This window comes from Oenanthe melanoleuca, chromosome 21, assembly GCF_029582105.1.
Source record: "Oenanthe melanoleuca isolate GR-GAL-2019-014 chromosome 21, OMel1.0, whole genome shotgun sequence".
NCBI classification, from domain to species: domain Eukaryota; kingdom Metazoa; phylum Chordata; class Aves; order Passeriformes; family Muscicapidae; genus Oenanthe; species Oenanthe melanoleuca.
This window is the reverse complement of record NC_079354.1, coordinates 5,603,805-5,626,284: the sequence shown is the minus strand read 5'-3', so window position 1 is coordinate 5,626,284 and position 22,480 is coordinate 5,603,805. Positions and strand designations below refer to the sequence as shown.

General features: G+C 47.1%; 2 protein-coding genes across 2 annotated transcripts in view; one reads left to right on the top strand and one right to left on the bottom strand.

The window, feature by feature from the left end:
• The window catches only part of TAS1R3 (taste 1 receptor member 3), a 147,089-nt gene that overhangs the window by 83,793 nt on the left and 40,816 nt on the right, over positions 1–22,480 (top strand). The gene's annotated exons all lie outside the window — the stretch shown is intronic.
• Positions 1,025–22,148, bottom strand: MXRA8 (matrix remodeling associated 8). The gene is made up of 11 exons (XM_056508285.1): positions 21,877–22,148; positions 16,865–16,885; positions 15,353–15,661; positions 13,977–14,078; positions 11,278–11,717; positions 11,026–11,041; positions 5,427–5,585; positions 4,123–4,153; positions 3,526–3,602; positions 2,331–2,408; positions 1,025–1,398 (listed from the first exon to the last, which is right to left on the bottom strand). The coding sequence occupies exons 1-11, from the start codon at positions 21,923–21,925 to the stop codon at positions 1,373–1,375; spliced, it is 1,308 nt and encodes a 435-aa protein (XP_056364260.1). The 5' UTR covers positions 21,926–22,148; the 3' UTR covers positions 1,025–1,372.

Genomic DNA, 22,480 nt, shown 5'->3' with positions numbered 1-22,480 from the left:
CACCTTGGGAAGAGCCAGCACAGCCTCTCTGGAGGCCTCACCCAGCAGGATTCTGGCAGAGCTGAGCTCAGCTTTTGAGGAACCATGCCACCCTCAGAGCCCTGGCACACCCAGCACACATCCCTGGCAGGAGGGACAGGGCTCAGGAGTGGGATTTAGACTCCTGAGAATGTTGACATCAGTCAAGACACCCAAATTGGCAAGAAAAGGGTCCTGGCCCAGCTCCATTCACACAAATCCCCCCCTCTGCCACCCCCTCCAGGCCACCAACCAGAGGGGTGACAATCCCTGGCCACCCTCACCCCACAGCAGTGATTTTCCTTCCATGCCCCAAGAACTGATCATATTCTGCATCTTTCCTGGGGTTTAGGTTTGCTTGGATGACAACACTGAATCACTCCCAGTTTCTGGCAGCCCCCCCTGACACTGTCCATGGGTGGAACCCCCCTTAGGGAGCCCAAATCCCTGGGAATGGGCTCATCCCCCTCCTGGGGGCTCAGTCCCTTGCTGGCCCCTGCTCCATGAAAATTCTTCTTGTGTCTCCTGTTCCACATTTTCACCATCTCCTACCTTTGGTTTGATGTGCTCTGTGTGACCTGGAGCCACCCCAGGGCTGCAGGAAAATCCCATCCCAGGAGCTCACAGCATTCCTGGGGCTGACCTAACTGAGCCTGGCTTTGTCACTGTCACTGCTGCCAAATCTGACCTGCTCTTGCTGAAACACAAACAAATCAACAAACACAGGGTGAGAAATGCAGAGTTCAGCTCTGGGCTGAGCCCTCAGCCATGGGGGTGCTTCCCTTTGCCTGCAGAATGAGGAATTAATTCATTTACTGGATTTATTTACTGAATTTATTTCCCCAAATAAAATGAGGTTTTGCACTGCCACTTGGGAGGGCTGAGCTCTTTGTGCTTCACCTGTGCAGAATGATTTAGGCCAGCCTAGGACAGGGATTGTCTTTGCCATTGTTATCCTGATGGATTCACCACATGGAAAAGTGCCTGGTGGAATGATGGCTCAGGATTAGTGATGCAGGTGGTTTTATTCAAAGCAATAACATCAAAGCAAAACCTCTGCTGATTCAGCTCATAAAAATCATTGATGCATAAAATCCAACAATAATTGTCAAGAAAGAAAAGGGGAAGGGAGGGTTGGGAGAACAGAGGAAGGAAAGGCAACCCAACCCCATAAATGCACACAAGACAGTTTAACTCTTTCATGAAGCATTTGCACCCTTGTGTGGGGGAAAAGTGGATGTGGAAAAAATTCTATGGGAACTGAAGGGAGATGGAATTAAGGAAAAGCATCTCTCTTCCACGTTATCTATCTCTGATGGAAGCTTCTGGTCCAGCCAGCAGCTTGGGAGTGTCTTCATTTACAATATTCCTTCCTGAAATCTGAAAGCAAAAATGGAAACTGGGGTCAGCACCTGGAGAGAGATTTCAAACCATTCAAAGCAGCAGAAAAATATGGATTCATGTCTAGAGTGGCCATCTGCAGTCACCCACAACCCTGATATCAAAAAGCCCTCTCAGTGAATTTAAATTATTGGGGTAAATTATTGCCCAGATTCACCCTGCAGGAGAAAATGCCCTGAGAATTCCAGTTCCTGGGATCTCCATTCCCTGCCTGGTGTCATTTCCCCATTTATTAAATCCTAATTCCCCTGGAGTGACTCCTGGAGTCTCAGCTGCTCACAAGCCCTGATGAGAAGAGCTGTGCTACAAACAGAGGCACAGCCCTGGGGATCAATCCTGGAGCAGCAGCAGGAGGCTCAGCCCCCAGGGAGGGAGACTTGTTTGCTTTTCTTGGATGAAGGAACTGCCCATTACCCATAAATTAATTCAACTCCAAACACTCTCTTTCTGCACTGTGTTTTCTGCCCAAACACCACACCAGGACATTTTTGGGCTCTGTCTCTCCCTCTGAGGTCACAGTAGAGCAGGCACAGCTCCAGCCCTGCCAGGCTTGCTTTCTCCAATCAGGAAAAATCCCAATTCATGCCATGCCCAAAGATTTTAACAGCAGAAAAATCCCAATTTATGCCATGCCCAAAACTTTTAAAACCAGAAAAATCCCAATTTATGCCATGCCCAAAACTTTTAAAATCAGAGAAATCCCAATTTATGCCATGCCCAAAGCTTTTAAAAGCCTAATCACTGCTTGCATCTTGTGGCTCTGTGATGAAAGGATGGCAAGGCAGCTGGTTTCTCATTCCTGCTTTTGCCATGAGGTTTCTCATTCCTCTCTGGCTGTGCCTTGGTCACTCAGTGCTGGGCTGTTCCTCCCTCCTGCAGCCACCAATTAAGGGGAAGAAAGTGATGATTACCTTTGTCTAAGTCAATGTTCTTTGCTGGGAAGCCTCTGGCTTGCTCAGCCTTCTCCTTCAGGATGTTGTTTTTGTAATCTGGGAGGAGCAGAGTTCACACAGGCATTAGGATATGAAAAGAAAACAAGAATTTTATGAGCAAGACAGAGGTGATCAGTCCTTCCTCGATGTGCTCTAGCTCTGGCACCTCTGATTTCTAGGAATGATTTGTGGAGTTACTCAGCAGGAAAACAGCTCTGACTTCATTTTAGCCCCTGGCATGAATGAGTTGTGCAAACTTCAGCTCCTCCCAGGCACCACAGATCCTTCCAGCTCTGGATTATCCCCTCCAAGCTCACCTGGAGGTGAGTTATCCAGAGATTTTGCTCTCCTGGGACACACAGAGAAGGATTTTAGCAACCCACCCTCTGCAATTCCTTTCTTACTTCCAATTTTGTCTCTCTTTTGTTTCCTGGGGCCTTTACAGCAATTCTTGGGACCTAAGGTTTGTCAGATTCTTCTTTTAAAGGTTGTACCTTTACTGGGGATGCAAATAAAAAAATCAAAGGGACAATTAGGTCCTGGCTTCTCAAGCAAGTTGCAGCTGGTGTGAAGTTGGCATTGTGACAAAGCTTCAGGAATCTCAGAGTGCTGCAGTCAAAGCATCAGCTCTGTGAAATGGATTCACCCCAAGTCCCAGCAAGAACCACCCCCAGATCAATTATTGACACAATAAACTCAATGCTGCACCTTCCAACCCCAGCAAGGAGCAGCTTCTGTCTTCAGGAATGTTGGAAATTCCCCACATCAGTTCTAGAAATCCCAAAAAACATTTCCACAGTGTGAGCTGAGCTTCCTTCCCCTCTCCCCAGTGTCTCTCACTTTAGCACAAGTTCCAGGATTTGTCTTTTCTATCTCAGGGCCTCTGTTGCAAATTTTCTCCCTTTCATTCTCAGTTTATCTGCCACAGATCTTGGAGGCCCAAATGTTCACTGGATGATTTGGCATCCAGGGAGGAGAAAATCAGAAAGTTAAACTAAACTGGCTTCAACAGAAGGAGACAATGAACTCCACTAACTCAGGGCTTCACCTAATTTTGGTCAAATAAAAATCCACACCCACTTCCAGAGGTAAAAGAATGGCTTAAGTCACTTCAGAATATCCAGGTGCCATTAGAAATTGGAGATTTTCAAGGATTTTGACCTGCTTTACCTACCCAGCCTGATGTCTTCACTCTTGTGTGGGCTCAGATCTGTCGTGTCCACTGTAAATTCTTTAAGATTCACATCCTTCCTGAAAAGGGAATAATGGTGGAAAATGGTCTTGTCCCATCTTTAATAACTCCTTTCACACTTTTCCCCAATAGCTTTTCTAATGCTTCTTTAGAGAATTTATTTAATTTAAATTTTTTTCCCCCTCACATGTTTTCCCAGCTCTTAGAACAATGGGCAGCCACTCCTGGAATTTCACTGTATTTCCCACTTTAATCATATAAAATAAGGTCTGGAGGAGCCCAGGTCCATGATTTTGGCCCCATCTCTGCATTATTCCTTCCCCACCAACTCCCAAGAACATCTCACAGAAACTTCACCCCTGAATCACTTCCCAAAGAGTAACAAGAAGAAATTCAATTGCCAAATCAGCTCCATAAAGCATTTTCTCCTTCCACTCCCTCCTCCTAACCAGATTTTCAGCTGGTTTAGGCTCTTAGCTGAGGAGGGGGGCCATGAATTAATCTTAATTAATTAATTCTAAATAAACCTAAAAACCTAAACCTAATTAATAATATTAATTCTATTACAATCATACTTACTCTCCATATTTCTTCACGTTGTACTCATAACCTAAAGAGGAGGAAAAAGCAGAATGAGCAGTCACAGATCCATTCCTGGTGACTTTTTTGTGTGCTGTGATCCCTTTGTGGGATCCCACAGAGTCCCCCAGCACAGCAAGGAGCTCCCAAGGGATAAATCCCATTATTCTTGATCCCAAAGGATAAATCCCATTTTTCTTGATCCCAAAGGATAAATCCCATTTTTCTTGTTCCCAAAGGATAAATCCCATTTTTCTTCTCCCTTCTACACAGCAACTCAGCAAATCCTGAGTGGGATTCAGGCAAAGCCTGGACTTGATGACCTTGGAGCACTTTCCCAACCCAAACAATTCCATGAAATCAATGTCTGGACATTTTTACACCATTCCAGCCTCACTGGGTGAGTTCCTGGTTTTCCAGGAGGGGATCCCTGTTCCCTGCAGGAATTTTTTGCAGGATAAATGTCCCAGGAGGGGATCCCTGTTCCCTGCAGGAATTATTTGCAGGATAAATGTCCCAGGAGGGGATCCCTGCTCCCTGCAGGAATTTTTTGCAGGATAAATGTCCCAGGAGGGGATCCCTGCTCCTTGTAGGAATTATTGGCAGGAGAGGATCTCTGTTCCCTGCAGGAATTTTTTCAGGATCTCTGTTCCCTGCAGGAATTTTTTGCAGGATCCCTGCTCCCTGCAGGAATTTTTGCAGGATCCCTGTTCCTTGCAGGAATTTTTTCAGGATCCCTGCTCCCTGCAGGAATTTTTTCAGGATCCCTGCTCCCTGCAGGAATTTTTTCAGGATCCCTGCTCCCTGCAGGAATTTTTTGCAGGATCCCTGCTCCCTGCAGGAATTTTTTGCAGGATCCCTGCTCCCTGCAGGAATTTTTTCAGGATCCCTGTTCCCTGCAGGAATTTTTTGCAGGATCCCTGCTCCCTGCAGGAATGTTTTTGCAGGATCCCTGCTCCCTGCAGGAATTTTTTCAGGATCCCTGCTCCCTGCAGGAATTTTTTTCAGGATCCCTGCTCCCTGCAGGAATTTTTTGCAGGATCCCTGCTCCCTGCAGGAATTTTTTTCAGGATCCCTGCTCCCTGCAGGAATTTTTTTCAGGATCCCTGCTCCCTGCAGGAATTTTTTCAGGATCCCTGCTCCCTGCAGGAATTTTTTCAGGATCCCTGTTCCCTGCAGGAATTTTTTTCAGGATCCCTGTTCCTCCCTGCAGGAATTTTTTGCAGGATCCCTGCTCCCTGCAGGAATTTTTTCAGGATCCCTGTTCCCTGCAGGAATTTTTTGCAGCTTTGCCCTGCACTCACCTCTCTGCCGGCGCCTGCGTGTGACCAGGATCACGATGATGAGGAGGATGAGGAAGAGCAGCAGAGTGGCCAGGATGTATCCCAGCTGCTGGAAAAAGTGCAGCCTGCTCTCAGGGATGATGACATTGATGACATTGTGGCCCCTGACCACGTTGGGATCTGAGGGAAGGAAAGCAAGGGATCAATGCAGAGAAATTCTGAATTGAAAGTGGGAATGGTCAGGGAGAAATCCTGAATTGAAAGGTGGGAATGGTCAGGGAGAAATCCTGAATTGAAAGGTGGGAATGCCCAGGGAGAAATCCTGAATTGAAAGGTGGGAATGCCCAGGGAGAAATCCTGAATTGAAAGGTGGGAATGCCCAGGGAGAAATCATGAATTGAAAGTGGGAATGGTCAGGGAGAAATCCTGAATTGAAAGTGGGAATGGTCAGGGAGAAATCCTGAATTGAAAGGTGGGAATGGTCAGGGAGAAATCCAGAACTGAAAGGTGGGAATGGTCAGGGAGAAATCCTGAATTGAAAGGTGGGAATGCCCAGGGAGAAATCCTGAATTGAAAGGTGGGAATGCCCAGGGAGAAATCATGAATTGAAAGTGGGAATGGTCAGGGAGAAATCCTGAATTGAAAGTGGGAATGGTCAGGGAGAAATCCTGAATTGAAAGGTGAGAATGGTCAGGGAGAAATCCTGAATTGAAAGTGGGAATGCCCAGGGAGAAATCCTGAATTGAAAGGTAGGAATGGTCAGGGAGAAATCCTGAATTGAAAGTGGGAATGGTCAGGGAGAAATCCTGAATTGAAAGGTGGGAATGCCCAGGGAGAAATCCTGAATTGAAAGTGGGAATGGTCAGGGAGAAATCCTGAATTGAAAGTGGGAATGGTCAGGGAGAAATCCTGAATTGAAAGGTGGGAATGGTCAGGGAGAAATTCTGAATTGAAAGGTGGGAATGGTCAGGGAGAAATCCTGAATTGAAAGGTGGGAATGCTCAGGGAGAAATCCTGAATTGAAAGGTGGGAGAAATCCTGAATTGAAAGGTGGGAATGGTCAGGGAGAAATCCTGAATTGAAAGGTGGGAGAAATCCTGAATTGAAAGTGGGAATGGTCAGGGAGAAATCCTGAATTGAAAGGTGAGAATGGTCAGGGAGAAATCCTGAATTGAAAGGTGGGAATGCTCAGGGAGAAATCCTGAATTGAAAGGTGGCTCCAGGCAGCATCCCCTCCTTGCCAAGGATTCTAATTTATAGAGTAGGAAAAGTTTTCAATGCCAAAAAAAATGAGTTTCCTTTGAAATGAAATAAAAATTGATAAAATAAAAAAGAAAGCCACAGAGGAAAGCCAAAATTCCATTATTTTTGTGGGTGCAGCAGGATTTCTGTTCCACAGCACAGGAGAATTGAAGAGCATTCAATTCAATTGAATTCAATTTTGAGTTCAATTCAAAACTTTTAGCTGGAACATTTTTGAGTTCAATTCAAAACTTTTAGGTGGAACAATTTTTTTTTTTTTTTTAGATCTTCAATAAATAGGTCAATGTTTTACACATGTAAAGAGGAAATGAGTTCTCTGCTTGCAGAGGAATGGGGAAAGGCAGCCCAGGCATGGATGGAATCCCTCAAGACTGTGCTGGGAGAATTTTGATTTTTTTTCCTTCCAAACAGAGCTGAAATGGCACCTTCACCCCTCACAGGGAATTCTCACAGAGCACCAGGAAGAACTGGATGGAACCTTCACCTCCCATTCCCCTGGGAGCTCCCCCAGAGGGAATTAGGGGAAAATGGGGAGAAATACCTCAAAAACCACAGTGCCCTTTAGCAGATGTGCTTTGACATTTCCCTCAGGGATTGCTTCCAGATTTTTGGTTTAAAAACACCAACCCAGCAAAAACAAAATCAAATCAGGCCAGAGTGGATTGAAATAAACACTCTGAAACCAGAGCTGATTCTTTGCTCATCCCAACAGGCATTTTAAAAAATTCAAAAAGTTTGAGGAAGATGCTCTGTTCTGGCTCCACTCTGCTTTTCTGGCATTTCCCAGTGCTGGAAAACCACGGGATTTCAGCCCTGCCAAACTAAAAATGATCAATTCCAACCCAGAAAGCCACTTGCAAAGCTGCAAACAGCACTGGTGGCAGCTCTGCTCTGTCACAGCCCTGGAATTCTATTCCTGGATTTCTGCTTCCCCACAGTGCTGCAAGACAGAGTGGGTTAAACTTTAGTGAAAAAAGCAAAAATAAAACAAAAGCAAAAAAAAAAAAAAAAAAAAAACAAAAAACCACAGTGCCCCAAATTCACTCCCAGGACACTGAAAAATAAATCCTAATGGTGGTGAGGGAAAAAAAACTAAACCAGAGGTGACTTAACATGACTTTCCCCAAGTGTCAAGGACCAAATCCTTCTGCTGGGAAAAGCAGAGAGCTCTCCACAAACCCACCAAAGGTTTGCTAAAATTCTAGCACTCATCATGAGACACAACAGATTGTCCAGCTGCAGAGCAAACCCTGAGTAAAAATGAGTTAAAAATTCTCTGAGTTTTAATTTTCCTATAGTTAATTATTAAAAAAAAAAAAAACCAGCTTCTAAGTATTTGCAGTGCCCTCAATATGAATTAATAAGTTTTAAATTTCTTGAAAGAAGAAGCTTGCAAGTTTATGCCTGACAGATTTATTATCAGTATTTGAGCTTTCCCTGCAAGCCAAATTGGAATAGATTTCTAGTTTACATTTCTCTAATTATCAATCATTTCTAGGAGCATCATTTCAATTGTAAAACTGAATTTGAGCCAAAATTTCCTTTATGTATATTGGAAAAACAGTATTTCTCTATAAGTCTCATTTTTAAGGCTCAAATTTCTGTATTTAATTCCAAAACCATTGTATTAAGAGTATGAATTCTGTATTACAGAAAGAGGGGAATCAATTTCTGAGTGAACTATTCTGGAAACATCCTTTGTGTGCAGGAACTCTGATATTTGGATGTTCTGATCTCCAGCCACCTCTCCTCAGCACTGCTTGGATTTTTCTGGACACCAACCTTAGCCCCAGGGAAAAAGTTTAGGTCTTTATGACTCGAAAAAGCCAATTTCTACAGGAGAATAAATCTACTTAAGAATGTATGAAGCAAATCAAAATTCTGTATTCAACAGCCAATAAATATTAAAACACAATGAATATTTTAAAGTGTTAATAAAGAACTATACCCAAAAGACTTGAAAAAAAAACAAAATTAAACTTGGGATTTTTGTTTTCTTTTCCTGCCTGAATGAAGGGTGATGGTTTTGAGTTTGGACAGGCTGACAGATGATAGCTCAGTGCAGTGGAAAATATGAAAATTGGTTTATGGCACACACACACACACAAAAAAAAAAAAAAAAAAAAAAAAAAAAGCTGAAGGGTGGAGGAAAATTCCTGGTGGTTGATTCTGCGTGGTCTGGCACCTTGCACAGCCTAAACATCCGTGCAAAGGGGGAGAAACTGCACAAAAATACCAAAAACCAAAGCAGCTCAGGGCTGTCAGCAGTGCAGAACTCTGGAGCTCATTTCTGTTCCATCTCAGGGTCTGAGGCAGTGAAGTGTCCTTGATTCCCCTGGAGAGGAATTATTGGGTCTGAGCAAAATGGGGAAGCTGAGCTCACACTGTGAGTTTGGAGTTCTACACTAAAGAACTGCAGGGATATAAATATAAATATAAATATAAATATAAATATAAATATAAATATAAATATAAATATAAATATAAATATAAATATAAATATAAATATAAATATAAATATTAAAATCAACCCCACAGCATCCTCAGTGCCCCAGTGCAGCCCCAGCTGATGGAAGCAGCTCAGGATGAGCTGGGGCTGAGCTCTTCAGAGCCCCAAGGAGCAGCTGAGGATCCTTCTCACAGTGTGGAAAATCCCTTTGAAAAACCCACCAATGAACCATCTTGGAAAAGCCCTTTAAGATCCAACCATGACCTATATCTATATCTATTTATATATATTTATGTATATAAATAACAGCTTCTCAGCAACTGAAGCACAGCACTGAGTGTCACATCCACAAACTGTGCACAGCAATCCAAGATTTATCCAAGCAAAGGGAGAGAGTCTGGCTTTTCCCAGCAGAATTTCCTGCAAACTCTCAACAGGAGAGGCCACAGGTGAGGTTCACCACCTTCCTCTCCTCCTGTGTCAGAGAAATCCCACAATTTCATCCAACTGAAAGGGAAGAATGTGGCTTTTCCCAGTGAGATTTCCTGCAAACCCAGAACTGCTGGGGCTGTGCTGTGTGTGGTGATGTTCACCCCCTTCCTCTGTGACAGAAAAATCTCACTATTTTATCCAATTAAAGAGGCCACAGGTGAGGTTCACCACATTTCTCTGTGGCAGGGAAATCCCACAGTTTCATCTAACTAAAAGGAAAGAATCTGGCTTTTCCCAGCAGGATTTCCTACAAACTCTCAGCAGCAGAGCCCACCCACCTGCAGCTGGGGCTGTGCTGTGTGTGATGTTCACCACCTTCCTCTCCCTCTGTGACAGGGGGATCTCATGATTTTATCCAACTAAATGGAGAGAATCTGGCTTTTCCCAGAGGGATTTCCTGCAAACAGGACAGCCTGCTCACCTGCAGCTGGGGCTGTGCTGTGTGTGGTGCTGTTCACACCCTTCCTCTGTGACAGAGGAATCTATCCCACTAAAAAGAAATAATCTGGCTCTTCCCAGAGGGATTTCCTGCAAGCCCAGGACCACTCACCTGCAGCTGGGGCCAGGCTGTTGGTGGTGATGTTCACCCCCTTCCTCAGTGACAAAGAAATCCCACAATTTCATCTAAATAAAAGGAAATAATCTGGTTTTTCCCAGTGGGGTTTCCTGCAAACAGGTGAGACCACTCAGCTGCAGCTGGGGCCAGGCTGTTGGTGATAAGGTTCACCACCTTCCTCTGTGACAGAGAAATGCCATTTATTATCCAATTAAGGGGGCCACAGGTGAGGTTCACCACTTTCCTCTGTGACAGAGGAATCCCATTATTTTATCCAACTAAAGGGAGAGACTCTGGCTTTTCCCGGTGGGATTTCCTGCCAACAGGACAGCCTGCTCACCTGCAGCTGGGGCTGTGCTGTGTGTGGTGCTGTTCACACCCTTCCCCTGTAACAGGGGAATCTATCCCACTAAAAAGAAATAATCTGGCTCTCCCAGCGGGATTTCCTGCAAAACCAGGACTGCTCACCTGCATCTGGGGCTGTGCTGTGTGTGGTGATGTTCACCACCTTCCTCTCCCTCTGTGACAGAGGAATCCCATTATTTCATCCAACTAAAGGGAGAGACTCTGGCTTTTCCCAGCGGGATTTCCTGCAAACAGCAGAGCCCGCTCACCTGCAGCTGGGGCCAGGCTGTTGGCGGTGCTCTTCACCCCCTTCCTCTGTGACAGAGGAATTTATCCCACTGAAAATAAATAATCTGGCTCTTCCCAGTGGGATTTCCTGCAAACAGGACAGCCTGCTCACCTGCAGCTGGGGCCAGGCTGTTGGTGGTGCTGTTCACCCCCTTCCCCTGTGACAGAGGAACCTATCCCACTAAAAAGAAACAGCCTGGCTCCTCCTGCGAGGCAGGAGCGCTCACCCGCGGCCGGCGGCAGTCTGCTGGTGGTGATGTTCACCACTTTCCTCTGTGACAGAGGAATTTATCCCACTGAAAAGAAATAGCCTGGCTCTTCCCTGCAAGGCAGGAGCGCTCACCTGCAGCTGGGGCTATGCTGTGTGTGGTGCCGTTCACCCCCTTCCCCTGTGACAGAGGAATTTATCCCACTAAAAAGAAACAGTCTGGCTCTCCCGGTGGGATTCCCAGCAAGGCAGGAGCGCTCACCCGCGGCAGGCTGCCGGTGCCGTTGCCCGCCCGGCTGTCGCTCCGCGGCTCGGTGACCGTCAGGCGGTAGATCCTGCGCTCGTGCAGCCCGCAGTAGTGGTGGTGCAGGTGGCACGAGTAGGTGCCCTCGTCGGCGCTGTCCAGCTGCGAGATGCGCAGCGAGAAGTCCCCGAGCGCGAACGCCCTGCGGCTCACGTTCATCTTCTGCCGCACGAACTGCGGCCCGTAGGAGCGGCGCTCGCCGGACGCGTACAGATCCACCAGGCGGTCGGCGCGGTCCTGCGGCACCCCGGGCGCCTGCCGGTCCCAGTGCACCACCTGCTGCTCCTCCTCGCTGTGCCGCTCCGTCCAGACGTGCTGCCGGTTCACGCACGGCAGGCTCACCGTGCTGCCCGGCGGCGCCACCAGCACCGGCTTCTCGCCGTCCCAGTACTCGCCGCCCGGCTCACCTGCGGGGAAACGCAGCTTGGAGGGGGGATTCTGCACCACCTCTCTCGGTTTTTTTCCCCCCACCGGTCCTGATTTTTTTTTTCTCACGTGATGGGTTTAGGTTTCTTTCCCAGGTTTGCTTTCCTTGGCCAAAATCAGCAAAATTTTAGGATAATTCGCTGTCACGCGCCACAATCTCATAGAGGCGGCTGATGTGAAAATCTGCCTCGAAGCCAAGGGTCAAGGATACCCAGGAACACCTGAGATTGCTCCCAGAGGCTGCAATCCTGAATTCCAGGTGTCAAGGACACATCTGAGATTATCCTCAGAGCCTGGAATCCTGAATTCCAAGTGTCAAGGACACACCTGAGATTGCTCCCAGATCCTGGAATCCTGAATTCCAGGTGTCAAGGACACACCTGAGTTTGCTCCCAGATCCTGGAATCCTGAATTCCAGGTGTCAAGGACACACCTGAGTTTGCTCCCAGATCCTGGAATCCTGAATTCCAAGTGTCAAGGACACACCTGAGTTTGCTCCCAGATCCTGGAATCCTGAATTCCAGGTGTCAAGGACACATCTGAGATTATCCTCAGAGCCTGGAATCCTGAATTCCAGGTGTCAAGGACACACCTAAGATTATTTCCAGACCCTGGAATCCTGAATTCCAGGTGTCAAGGACACACCTCACTTTGCTCCCAGAGGCTGCAATCCTGAATTCCAGGTGTCAAGGACACACCTGAGATTATTTTCAGAGCCTGGAATCCTGAATTCCAAGTGTCAAGGACACACCTAAGATTATTTCCAGACCCTGGAATCCTGAATTCCAGGTGTCAAGGATACACCTGAGTTTGCTCCCAGACCCTGGAATCCTGAATTCCAGGTGTCAAGGACACACCTGAGATTATTTTCAGAGCCTGGAATCCTGAATTCCAAGTGTCAAGGACACACCTGAGTTTGCTCCCAGATCCTGGAATCCTGAATTCCAGGTGTCAAGGATACACCTGAGTTTGCTCCCAGACCCTGGAATCCTGAATTCCAGGTGTTAGGGACAGCCAGGCACACCTGAGATGGCTCTCTTGGAACCCTAAAGCTCCACAAAATGGAATCCCATAACACACCCCCTCCCAAAATGTTAAAAGTGCCACGTGGCACAGCTTGAACATACATGAACATGAACAGCCTGGGCTTTTCCACACTTATTTCAGCAGTTAGTAAAAAAAATAAATGAAAAACCACCTTTATCCTCTACATCCTTGGCCATTTCATGAAGCAAGGCCACTTTCTCCTCCTCCTAACTCAGAGTTAATCTGCTGCAGAAAGCAGGAAGCAAATTCCCTGCACAGGCTAAGAATGGAACGAGGATCTTCATCCAATGCTCTGAGCAGGAAATGCTTTCCTACCCACAAAGGCCCTAATTACTGGAGGAGCTGGAGCAGCACTGCTCTGTTTGGCTCTTGAGAAGCAAAACCAGAAAAGCCTGAGCCCAGATAGAAGCCTGGGGCTCTCAGGGTGTTTTTGTTGCACTGGGAGAGCAGCAGAGGAGATGAACCCTCACCCAGCAGCCCCACTGGTGTTCTCCAGAGGTTTAAATGGGTTTTACTGGGTGGGTGTGTTGGGTTGATGTGGCCAGAAATGTGAATTCTGTCCCACCTGCTGGGGCAGTGCCCCTGATCTCCTGGCACACATTATCTGCTCATGGGCCATCTTTAAACCAGCTGGGCAATCATCTTTATCTTCCCACAGCCCATCCTCCCTCCAGGAGATATCTCCTGTTCATGGCCAGTGAGTCCCAGGGCATGACTGATAAAATTCCATCATCCCATGGGAGATGCTCCAGCCAGGGGAGCAGCCAAGCCTTTCCTACCCAGATAAAAACTGAGATTTTGGACACCAAGGAACCTTCTTTCCACTGGATTCCAGAGGAAAGCCAGACCTTTGCACATCATCCCTGGAGCTTCAGAGGAAACTGCACCTTCTCCAGGAGCACTGCTCCAGCTGAACCACATCTGCCCCTGCAGGAGGATGCAGCCACCATTGAATGGGACTGTGCCAACACCCTGACTGACTGACGGGTGTCAGCTTGGATTCTGACTCTGGCAGGGCTGGGATTGTTCTGTGTAATACTGCATTGCTATTTTAATTTTCCTAGTAAAGAACTGTTATTCCTAATTCCCATCTCCTTGCCTGAGAGCCCCAAGGGGTGGGATTGTCTCCAGGAGCTGCTGCTGGCCAAGGCTCCTGTGGCACCTGGAAAAGCTGGAGCTGTCCCCACACCCACCTCTCTTGGCAACGCGCAGCTGGATTTTCACCGTTTCGTACAAGTGGCAGTAGTGGTGGTGAAGATTACAGGAATATGTGCCTTCATCACTCTCTGCAACACCTGGAGAGCAGGGAAGAGACAGGAATTCAGTGTTTTCTACTGGGAATTCAGTGTTTTCTACTGAGACATGGATGATTTGTGTCATTTGCAGTTTCTCAAATCCTTATCTGTATGTAAATAACTTTGTTCTAAGCCATCCTTATCACCAGGGTGGGTTTAGCAGAGACAAATCATCTCACCCAACAGAATGATTTGGTCACCTATTGAAATATTCTGTTCAGTTGATTTGCTCTCTATTAACAGGTGGAAAGAGGAAACTGAGAGCAGGCACAGGAACAATGACCATGGAGTGTTCACAGTGCAGGAACTGAATCACAACCAAAGGGCCACCAAAAGCCCAGGTGGCTCTCAGGTTGTTCCAAATTCTCTTTCCAAACAGGTCTGTATCAAAGGCAAGTGAAAGACTCAGTGCTTCAGAGAACCTCACAAAATCTCTGAGGCTGGAAAAGAGCTCCAGGGTTGAGTCCAGCCTCAATCCCCACCTTGTCCCCCAGCCCAGAGCACTGAGCACCTCCAGGGGTGGGGACTGCACCACCTCCCTGAGCAGCAATTCCCGTGTTTTTAACAAACTTTTCCAGGGAAAAAAATCCTCCTTTACCCAGCCTGATCCTTCCCTGGCCCAGCTGGAGGCTTCACTTTGAAGCAAAACCAGAGCTTGATTTTGGGGACAATTCCTCAGCTTCTTCCTGTCTTCAATCTCCAGCTGGAAGCTCCACTTCCCCAAGTGCCCAACGAGAATAAATTAATTAACGTGCATGTCCAGGAATGCAGGAATTGATTCAGCTGGAAATGCTGAGAGGGTTTTGATCTGCTTAACACTATGAGCTGTGCAGGTTTTCTGGGATAGACTTGGAGGTGCACAAGTAACCAGGACACTGAGTGTCACCAGGGCACTGAGTTTGCTCCCAGATCCTGGAATCCTGAATTCCAAGTGTTAAGGGCACACCTGAGATTGTTCCCAGATCCTAGAATCCTGAATCCCAGGTGTCAGGGACATATCTGAGATTGTTCCCAGAGCCTGGAATCCTGAATCCCAGGTGTCAGGGACAGCCAGGCACCTAAAATTGCTCCCAGACCAAGGACCACCTCTCTGGGCAGCCCCTTCCAAACCCCAAAACTCCTCCTGAGAACAAACCTGATTTTAACCTTATTTACCAAAACCATTTTCACCTCCCGACCTTTTCCACCAACCCCGCCGAGCCCCAAACCCTTTGCAGGGAGACAAAAGCCGAGCCCCAAACGCTTTGCAGGAAGACAAAAAAACCCCTCCAAACCTTTAATGACCAGTGAAAAGTTCCCATCAGCAAAGGCGTTCTGGGGCATGAGGATCCTGCCGCGGTTGTAGGAGCTGTAGACACGCTGCTCCCCAGCCGAGTACATGTCACAGAGCCTCTCCATCCTGCTGTCCCCGTAGTGGGAGCTGAGCAGGTCCCAGTGCACCACGCGCTGCCGGTCCTTGAGCCGGTCCTGCGTCCACACCATGCGGTGGCTCTGGCAGGGCAGCACGGCCTGGGAGCCCAGGGCTGCGCTGATGTTCAGCACTGACACCACCACGCTGGAGGGGTTGGAGGCGTCGGCTGGCACTGAGAAACCACGAGCACACAGCAAAAAAAATGAGTTGTGGGGTTGGGGAGTTAATGGAGTGGGAGTCGGGGTCTGTGCGGTTTTGGTTCTGGTGGCTTGGGTTGCACTAAAGGATGTGGCCAGAAATGTGAATTTTGTCCCACCTGCTGGAGCAGTGCCCCTGATCTCCTGGCACACATTATCTGCTCATGGGCCATCTTTAAACCAGCTGGGCAATCATCTTTATCTTCCCACAGCCCATCCTCCTCCAGGAGATATCTCCTGTTCATGGCCAGTGAGTCCCAGGGCATGACTGATAAAATTCCATCATCCCACTGGGAGATGCTCCAGCCAGGGGAGGAGCCAAGCCTTTCCTACCAGATAAAAACTGACATTTGGGACACCAAGGAACCTTCTTCCCACTGGATTCCAGAGGAAAGCCAGACCTTTGCACATCATCCCTGGAGCTTCAGAGGAAACTGCACCTTCTCCAGGAGCACTGCTCCAGCTGAACCACATCTGCCCCTGCAGGAGGATGCAGCCACCATTGAATGGGACTGTGCCAACACCCTGACTGACTGACGGGTGTCAGCTTGGATTCTGACTCTGGCAGGGCTGGGATTGTTCTGTGTAATACTGCATTTCTATTTGAATTTTCCTAGTAAAGAACTGCTATTCCTAATTCCCATCTCTTTGCCTGAGAGCCCCTTAATTTCAAAATTATAATAATTTGGAGGGAGGGGGTTTACACTCTCCATTTCATAGAGAAGCTCCTGCCTTTATTGGCAGACACCTGTCCTGCAAACCAGCACATCTGGTTTCAAGACCAGCATGGAACACTGTTATGGAGAATCAAATCCTGAGCTGGAAGGGACCCAGAGAATCCCTGATCCAAACTTATCCCTGCACAGACACCCCAACAATTGCACTCTGCACCCCTGGCAGTGGTGTCCAAACCCTCCTGGAGCTTTTGGGGCTGGGACCATTCCCTGGGGAGCCTGGGCAGTGCCCCCCTCAGAGGCAAGAACCTTTTCCTAATAAATAAAACTTTAACAGATTTCATTCATGTTTGTTATCAGGATAATCCAGTCTTAGAGACACCAATGCATGGGATGCATAATCCATGGAAATTAGGAATGAAAGCCCCTGTGCCATGGAATCAGGGTCCCTCCCACTCCTCCTCATGATCACAAACCTGGCAGATTTAAATAAATCCCACTCACCTGAATATGAGCACACAGAACCTGTCAAAGCAGAAAATAAAATACAGAGTGTTACTGCCAACAGAAGGATAAAAAAGCTACAAATACACTCCAAGCCAGCAGCCACCTCTGGTATTGCTCCATCTTTCCCTGAAGTTTTTTAATTGTGATGTTTCTGTCTGGCTGTTCTGCCACACTCTGTGTGCACAGTCCATTCTCTGCTGCTCTGCATCTCACATGACTCAGGTCCACACAGGAAGGACTTTGCCAGAGCTGAACCAATTCCTTTGATTCTGCATTTCTCTGCTCCAATCCCTCCTGCTCCTTGTGTGGGAGGGCTCTGGAAGGTCTCCTGGCATCAGGCTTGTGATTCCCAACACAGATTCCCAGCACAACACCACCATTCATCCCTCCACCCTGCCAAACCCAAGTGGGTTCCATCAAAATATCAAAATCATTGGAGGTTTTGTCCTGCTAATGTCAGAGGCTCAAAGTCCTCCAGACAAAGGCTGTATTTTTTTTTAATTTTTTTTTTTTTTAGCTCTGAAATTTATGAATTTCAAATTCAACTCCAGACTGGGGGTATTTTAGCACACCCCCAAGTACTGAGAATAAACTTGGTTTCCTCCCCTTTTTCTATCACAAAACTCTGGGCAGAGACAGCAGAAGCAAAAAAATGAACAGCACTTTCTGCCAGCTCAAAGGCACTTCACATGGGAGGTGATTTTTCTTACATTTAAAATCTCAGCATCACAAAGAGAAAAACCAAATCTTGGACAAGGTCTGTGTTCTCTGTATATAAGAAAGAGAAATAATTTCATCATTTGTCTCACCTGATAGGCTGCAAAATGGATCGAGGCAGGACTTAAATTCAGCTTAGAAAAACAAAATTATAAAAAAGCCCTTCCACAGCACCAAACCAGCCAGGAAAAGTCGGTGTCACTTGTGCCAGGCCAGCACAGAGGTGTCCCGGTGTCCAGGCATTGTCCCTGTGCCTCAATGGGTGCGGTTTGCCCCGGGGCAAGGCGATGTCGTGACACCAGCAGCGATTTGTCGCGACATGAGCAGCGATTTGCGAGCTGGGGGATGGTGTGTGAGGCTGCTGCCAAGCCCTGCACCAGCAGCAGATGGATTTGGTGCGACAGAAACAAGCTCTGCTGGCTCAGGCACAGGAGTGAAGGCGTTTACTGCTCTCCCTTTCCTCCCAGCTGATGGAAAACACGGAGCAGCACCGGATAAACCAAAGCACTTTGTAAATGTGACAAGAGCTCTGAGCTCACACCAGCCCCTGGCTCTGCACCTTTCTGCACCCTCCCACCTGCCAGGACAGCTGTTGGATGCCACAAACTGGGTTATTTCAGATTTCTGAGCTTCCTGGCACTGAACCCCAGGAGAACACTGCTTTTGACCTGAGGCATTGGAGGAGATTCTAAATTTGAGTGATGGAGTGAAAATCACAGGTGTGTAGTTAAATAAAAGTGTGTGATTTCACATGGTGAAGGGCTTTTAATTTGAGGTTTTTATAATATAGCAATAGGTATGGGACAAGCTGGAGGGTTTGGGGTGGTGTCTGTTTTTGGTGTTCATTCTTCTTCATGGTTTCAGGCAGTAGTTTCTGGTTGGACAGAAACCAACCAGGAGTTTGGTTATTGGGTCAAGAGTATAAATAATATAGGTGTTAGTTCTCTATTGGACTGTTTAGCTTTAAGAGACCCTGTAGCTTGATAGGTTCAGCTCCATTTTTCTCACTTTTAGCTGGTGGCTGGAAGTGCTGCTGAACTTTCTGTGCTTTAGATAAGATTTAATAAACAACCAAGCCTGAAGGCAAAGACAACCCTTTTTCCTTTCCTTTCCTTTCCTTTCCTTTCCTTTCCTTTCCTTTCCTTTCCTTTCCTTTCCTTTCCTTTCCTTTCCTTTCCTTTCCTTTCCTTTCCTTTCCTTTCCTTTCCTTTCCTTTCCTTTCCCCTTTTTCCTTTCCCCTTTTTCCTTTCCCCTTTTTCCTTTCCCCTTTTTCCTTCCCTTCCCAGCTGCAGCTGCTGGAGCCTGTTCCCACACAATGCTGGGTTGAGACTGAACATCACAACAAAATTCACCTAGAAGAGGTGAATTTAGAATTTAAGTACTGGAGCTCAGCATAAAGAGGTGGGAGAGAAAAAGTTTCTCACTTTGTGCACACACAGAGTCTGGACAGAAACTCTGGGTCTGAACTTAGGATATCATCCACAGTTTGACAAAATGGTGCAAATATTTAAAAAAAAAAAAAGAAAGAAAGAAAAAAAAAAAGAAGGTGATATTGTAGCAAAATCCTAGAAGCAGGAAAAAACAGATAACTCTTCACAAGAGGCAAAGGAACTGCAGCAGACAAAGAAGGAAGAATTGATTGTTCAGATTCCCCAGCCATGCTGGAAATCTGCACACATCCATCAGTGGGTAAGGCTCAAACTTATTTGACAGAGCTGTGAATGAGATCACTCAGAAATCTGAGGAATCTGGGATGTCTCTGATCTCTTGAATGCCTGGAAAAAATGGGATTTAGAAGAACTGACCTTCAATAACCTGAGCAGAGAGCAGAAGGAGGAATGAGCCTTTTTCTCTTTTCAGTCCTCCCTGTGCTGTGTGAGACAGGCAGAGCAACCCAGCCCTGCTGTAAAAAGGGATTTTGTGACCCAGCAGCTTCTGAGCAGAGACAAAGCCCCAGCCCAGCTGATGAGCTGCAGCACTGGGGTCAGCTGGAAGCAGTTTTGGTGAGTCAGTTGTCAAACCAAAGAGTCTTCATGCACCTGGTGACAGCTCTGACCTCTGTCATCACAGGGCTCCAGGACCTGGAGCTTTCTGAACCTCAGAGCTGTCAGCACAGAACCCAGCTGTGGCTTTCATTTTACAGTTTCAACTTCCATGGGATGGAGAATTGCTTTGTCTTCTCTGGGTGATGTAACCACAAAAAAAAAAAAAAAAAAAAAGAAAAGAAAAAAACAACAAAAAACACCAATAAAAGACATTTCTGTGCTGTCCCCTGACACATTCTGTGCTGACTCAGCAGGATCCCAGAGGTACTCTGTGGTCCCACAGTAGAGGAAGAGGAAAGCAGCCTGGAAAATGATTTCTTAATCCCTTGTAAAAGGCAGAGCCAGCTCTTACTTCTTGAATCCCATCCATTTTTTTGTGTGAAAGAATTAAGCCACAAAAAAAAAAAAAAAAAAAAAAACAAAAACAAAAAAAAAAACCCAAAAAAACAACTGTGGGCAAACTAGCAGAAGTCCTGCAGAAAGTTTCTTCCCAAATCTGTGTGTGCCACATTCCTCACTTCTGCCATGAATCCCTCTCTTTAGAGTGGGTTTATATACAATTTATATACAATTATGGGAAAAGCAGCAGCCACCACTGTCCCCAAACCCTCTGGGCTCCATCCTGAGAGGCCCTGATGGTTTTTGATGCAGCAAGGTGACAGTGACACGGATCAGCCCAGCTCTCCTCTGGGTTTTTAAACCCACTGAGCAGTAACCAGGACAAACATCTGGAAGAGGGATATGGTGAGAAAACAGCTCCTCCTAAACTTCTCCCTCCCAGCTCCTCACTAAAACAGAATTTCCCTTCCAAGCCCACTGATGGCTTTGAACTGGGATTTTCTCTATATCTCTGTGTTTGTTTATTTTTAAAGGCTTCCTTCCCCTTTCCCAGCAGAGTCTCCCACTTCCAAAAAGGATGTGAGAGCCCTTCAACACCCACCCAGCACCAATAATTCCAGCTCTCCCTGCAGGCAGGAACAGGCAGAGAGCAGGAATGTGCTGCCTCTGCAGAAAGGGAAAACTCTGTGTCTGTGCCAGTCCCCACCCGGGGCACAGACAGGATCCCTCAGAGATCTGCCCCAGCTTTGGGCTCTGAGCTGAGCTTTAACCTCCCCAGCCATGAGCCTGGCTGCAGCCCAGGGAATGGTTCTGCAGAGCTGTTCAAACACGGGGCTCTTCCTCCAGAGACATTAACACTTGAGGGAGAGGTTCCTCTGCAGAAGGGACACACATTTCACAGATTTCCCCCTTCCCCTCCTCACTAGTGAGTTATCACCTCATTTGGGTCAGCTCAAACATCAGGGGGCATCCAGGTAAATCCAAAATGCACCTGAAATTCTGGCAGAGCTCATCCATGCTCAGGTAGGACTGTTTTTTTTTTGGTTTTTCTTGGCTCTGCAGCAGCCCAACCTGCTATTCCTGCCAGACATCACTGGGAGTCACTGGACTGGTTGGTGCCTCTGCAGAACAGAACTGTGAACTCTTCTCCTCCTCCTTAACCCACCCCACAGCCCAAATTTCTGAGCCCCTTTAACTCTTCTGTCCCTATGACTGATCCCATTTCCCAGTTCCTACACCCAGCCTTGGGGCACTGCAAAAATGCCGTGGTGACATGGCAAGTGCAATAATCAGGGAGCAAAGGGAGAGCTCCTCACCTCATCCCACCCCAGTGGGAGCAGTGGGGCTCAGGTGTCAGCCACAGCTCTTTGAAAGGGCTGGGAAGAGTCACCAGCCCCAAAAAAACTTCTGCTCCTCACTTCCTGCTCCTTTCTTGCACCTTGCTACCCAAAAGTGAATTCTGTGTTGGTCTTTCTGCTGACAAGAGGAAAAGAAACCCCTAAACCACACATCCTTTTTTCCCTCCATCTGAACCCTCACAGACACGCAGCCCCAGCTGTTTCTGCTTCTTCAAACATCACAAATAACCTTAAATTCTGTAAATGTGACTGTGAAACCTTTGCTGTACTCACACCCAAACTTATTGTTTTTGAATTTGCTGATAGGAAAAAAATAATTGCACAAACATGCTGAACAGAGCTGCAAAAACCTCAAACACGTTTCCATTCTCTCCCCAAAAAGCAGAGGAAACCCACGGCTCCCTCCCCTCCCCAGACGGGAACAGAGCAAGTTTAGGGATCTGAACAAAACCTTACAAAGACAACAGCTCAAAACCTCTCAGGCAGCCCCCAGCCCTGTTGTGCAGCTGAAATAAAAACAAGAAGCACCACCCAGCAGCTCAGAACTTACTTTGCTGAAGCAAAATCTGCCACAGGAGGAGTTTCACAAGTTGCTCCATTCCTTCGGCTTCTCGGAGGTTTCGCCTCTCTCAAAAAACAACTTGGAGACTTTTTTTTTTTTCCCCTTTAAAACTTTCTTTTCTGTAAGTGGCAAACACTATGACCTCATCAATTTACATCCCCAGAGCTGAGCACAGCAGCTCAGATTCTGCAGGATTACTCCACCTCCAGCTCCCCACCTCCTTCCCTCACTTTCTGCAGATCCCTCTCCTCCTTCCCCTCCCTTCTGAGCCCTCCCTGACTCTGACATCAAAGTTTCAACGCCTGAAGTTGGTCCCACACAGCTCTGGGCTGACAAAAACAAATCTTTCTCCCTCCCCCTAGGGATGGAAGCAATTTTCCTCGTGTTTTACTTGATCCAGCTGTTGCTCCCTTTGTCTGACACTCCTCCAGACTGGATTTCTTCTGCTGCCTTCAACGGGGTTTTGATCTTGGTCTCCTCATCTGGTTTTACTTCCAGCTCCAGTCTCCAAAGAGAACCTAGAGAACAATATTTACCCTGTCCTGTGATTTGTAAGCAAGGGCTGGGTATTTACAGGAAAATGACAATGAGT

Coding starts and splice junctions, on each gene's coding strand:
- MXRA8 (XM_056508285.1), bottom strand. CDS start 21,925: ATGGAGCAACTTGTGAAACTCCTCCTGTGGCAGATTTTGCTTCAGCAA. Junction 14,079..15,352: donor CTTTTCACTGGTCATTAAAG/GTTTGGAGGGGT, acceptor CCTGCTCTCCAG/GTGTTGCAGAGAGTGATGAA. Junction 2,409..3,525: donor GAGTGAAGACATCAGGCTGG/GTAGGTAAAGCA, acceptor TGCTCCTCCCAG/ATTACAAAAACAACATCCTG.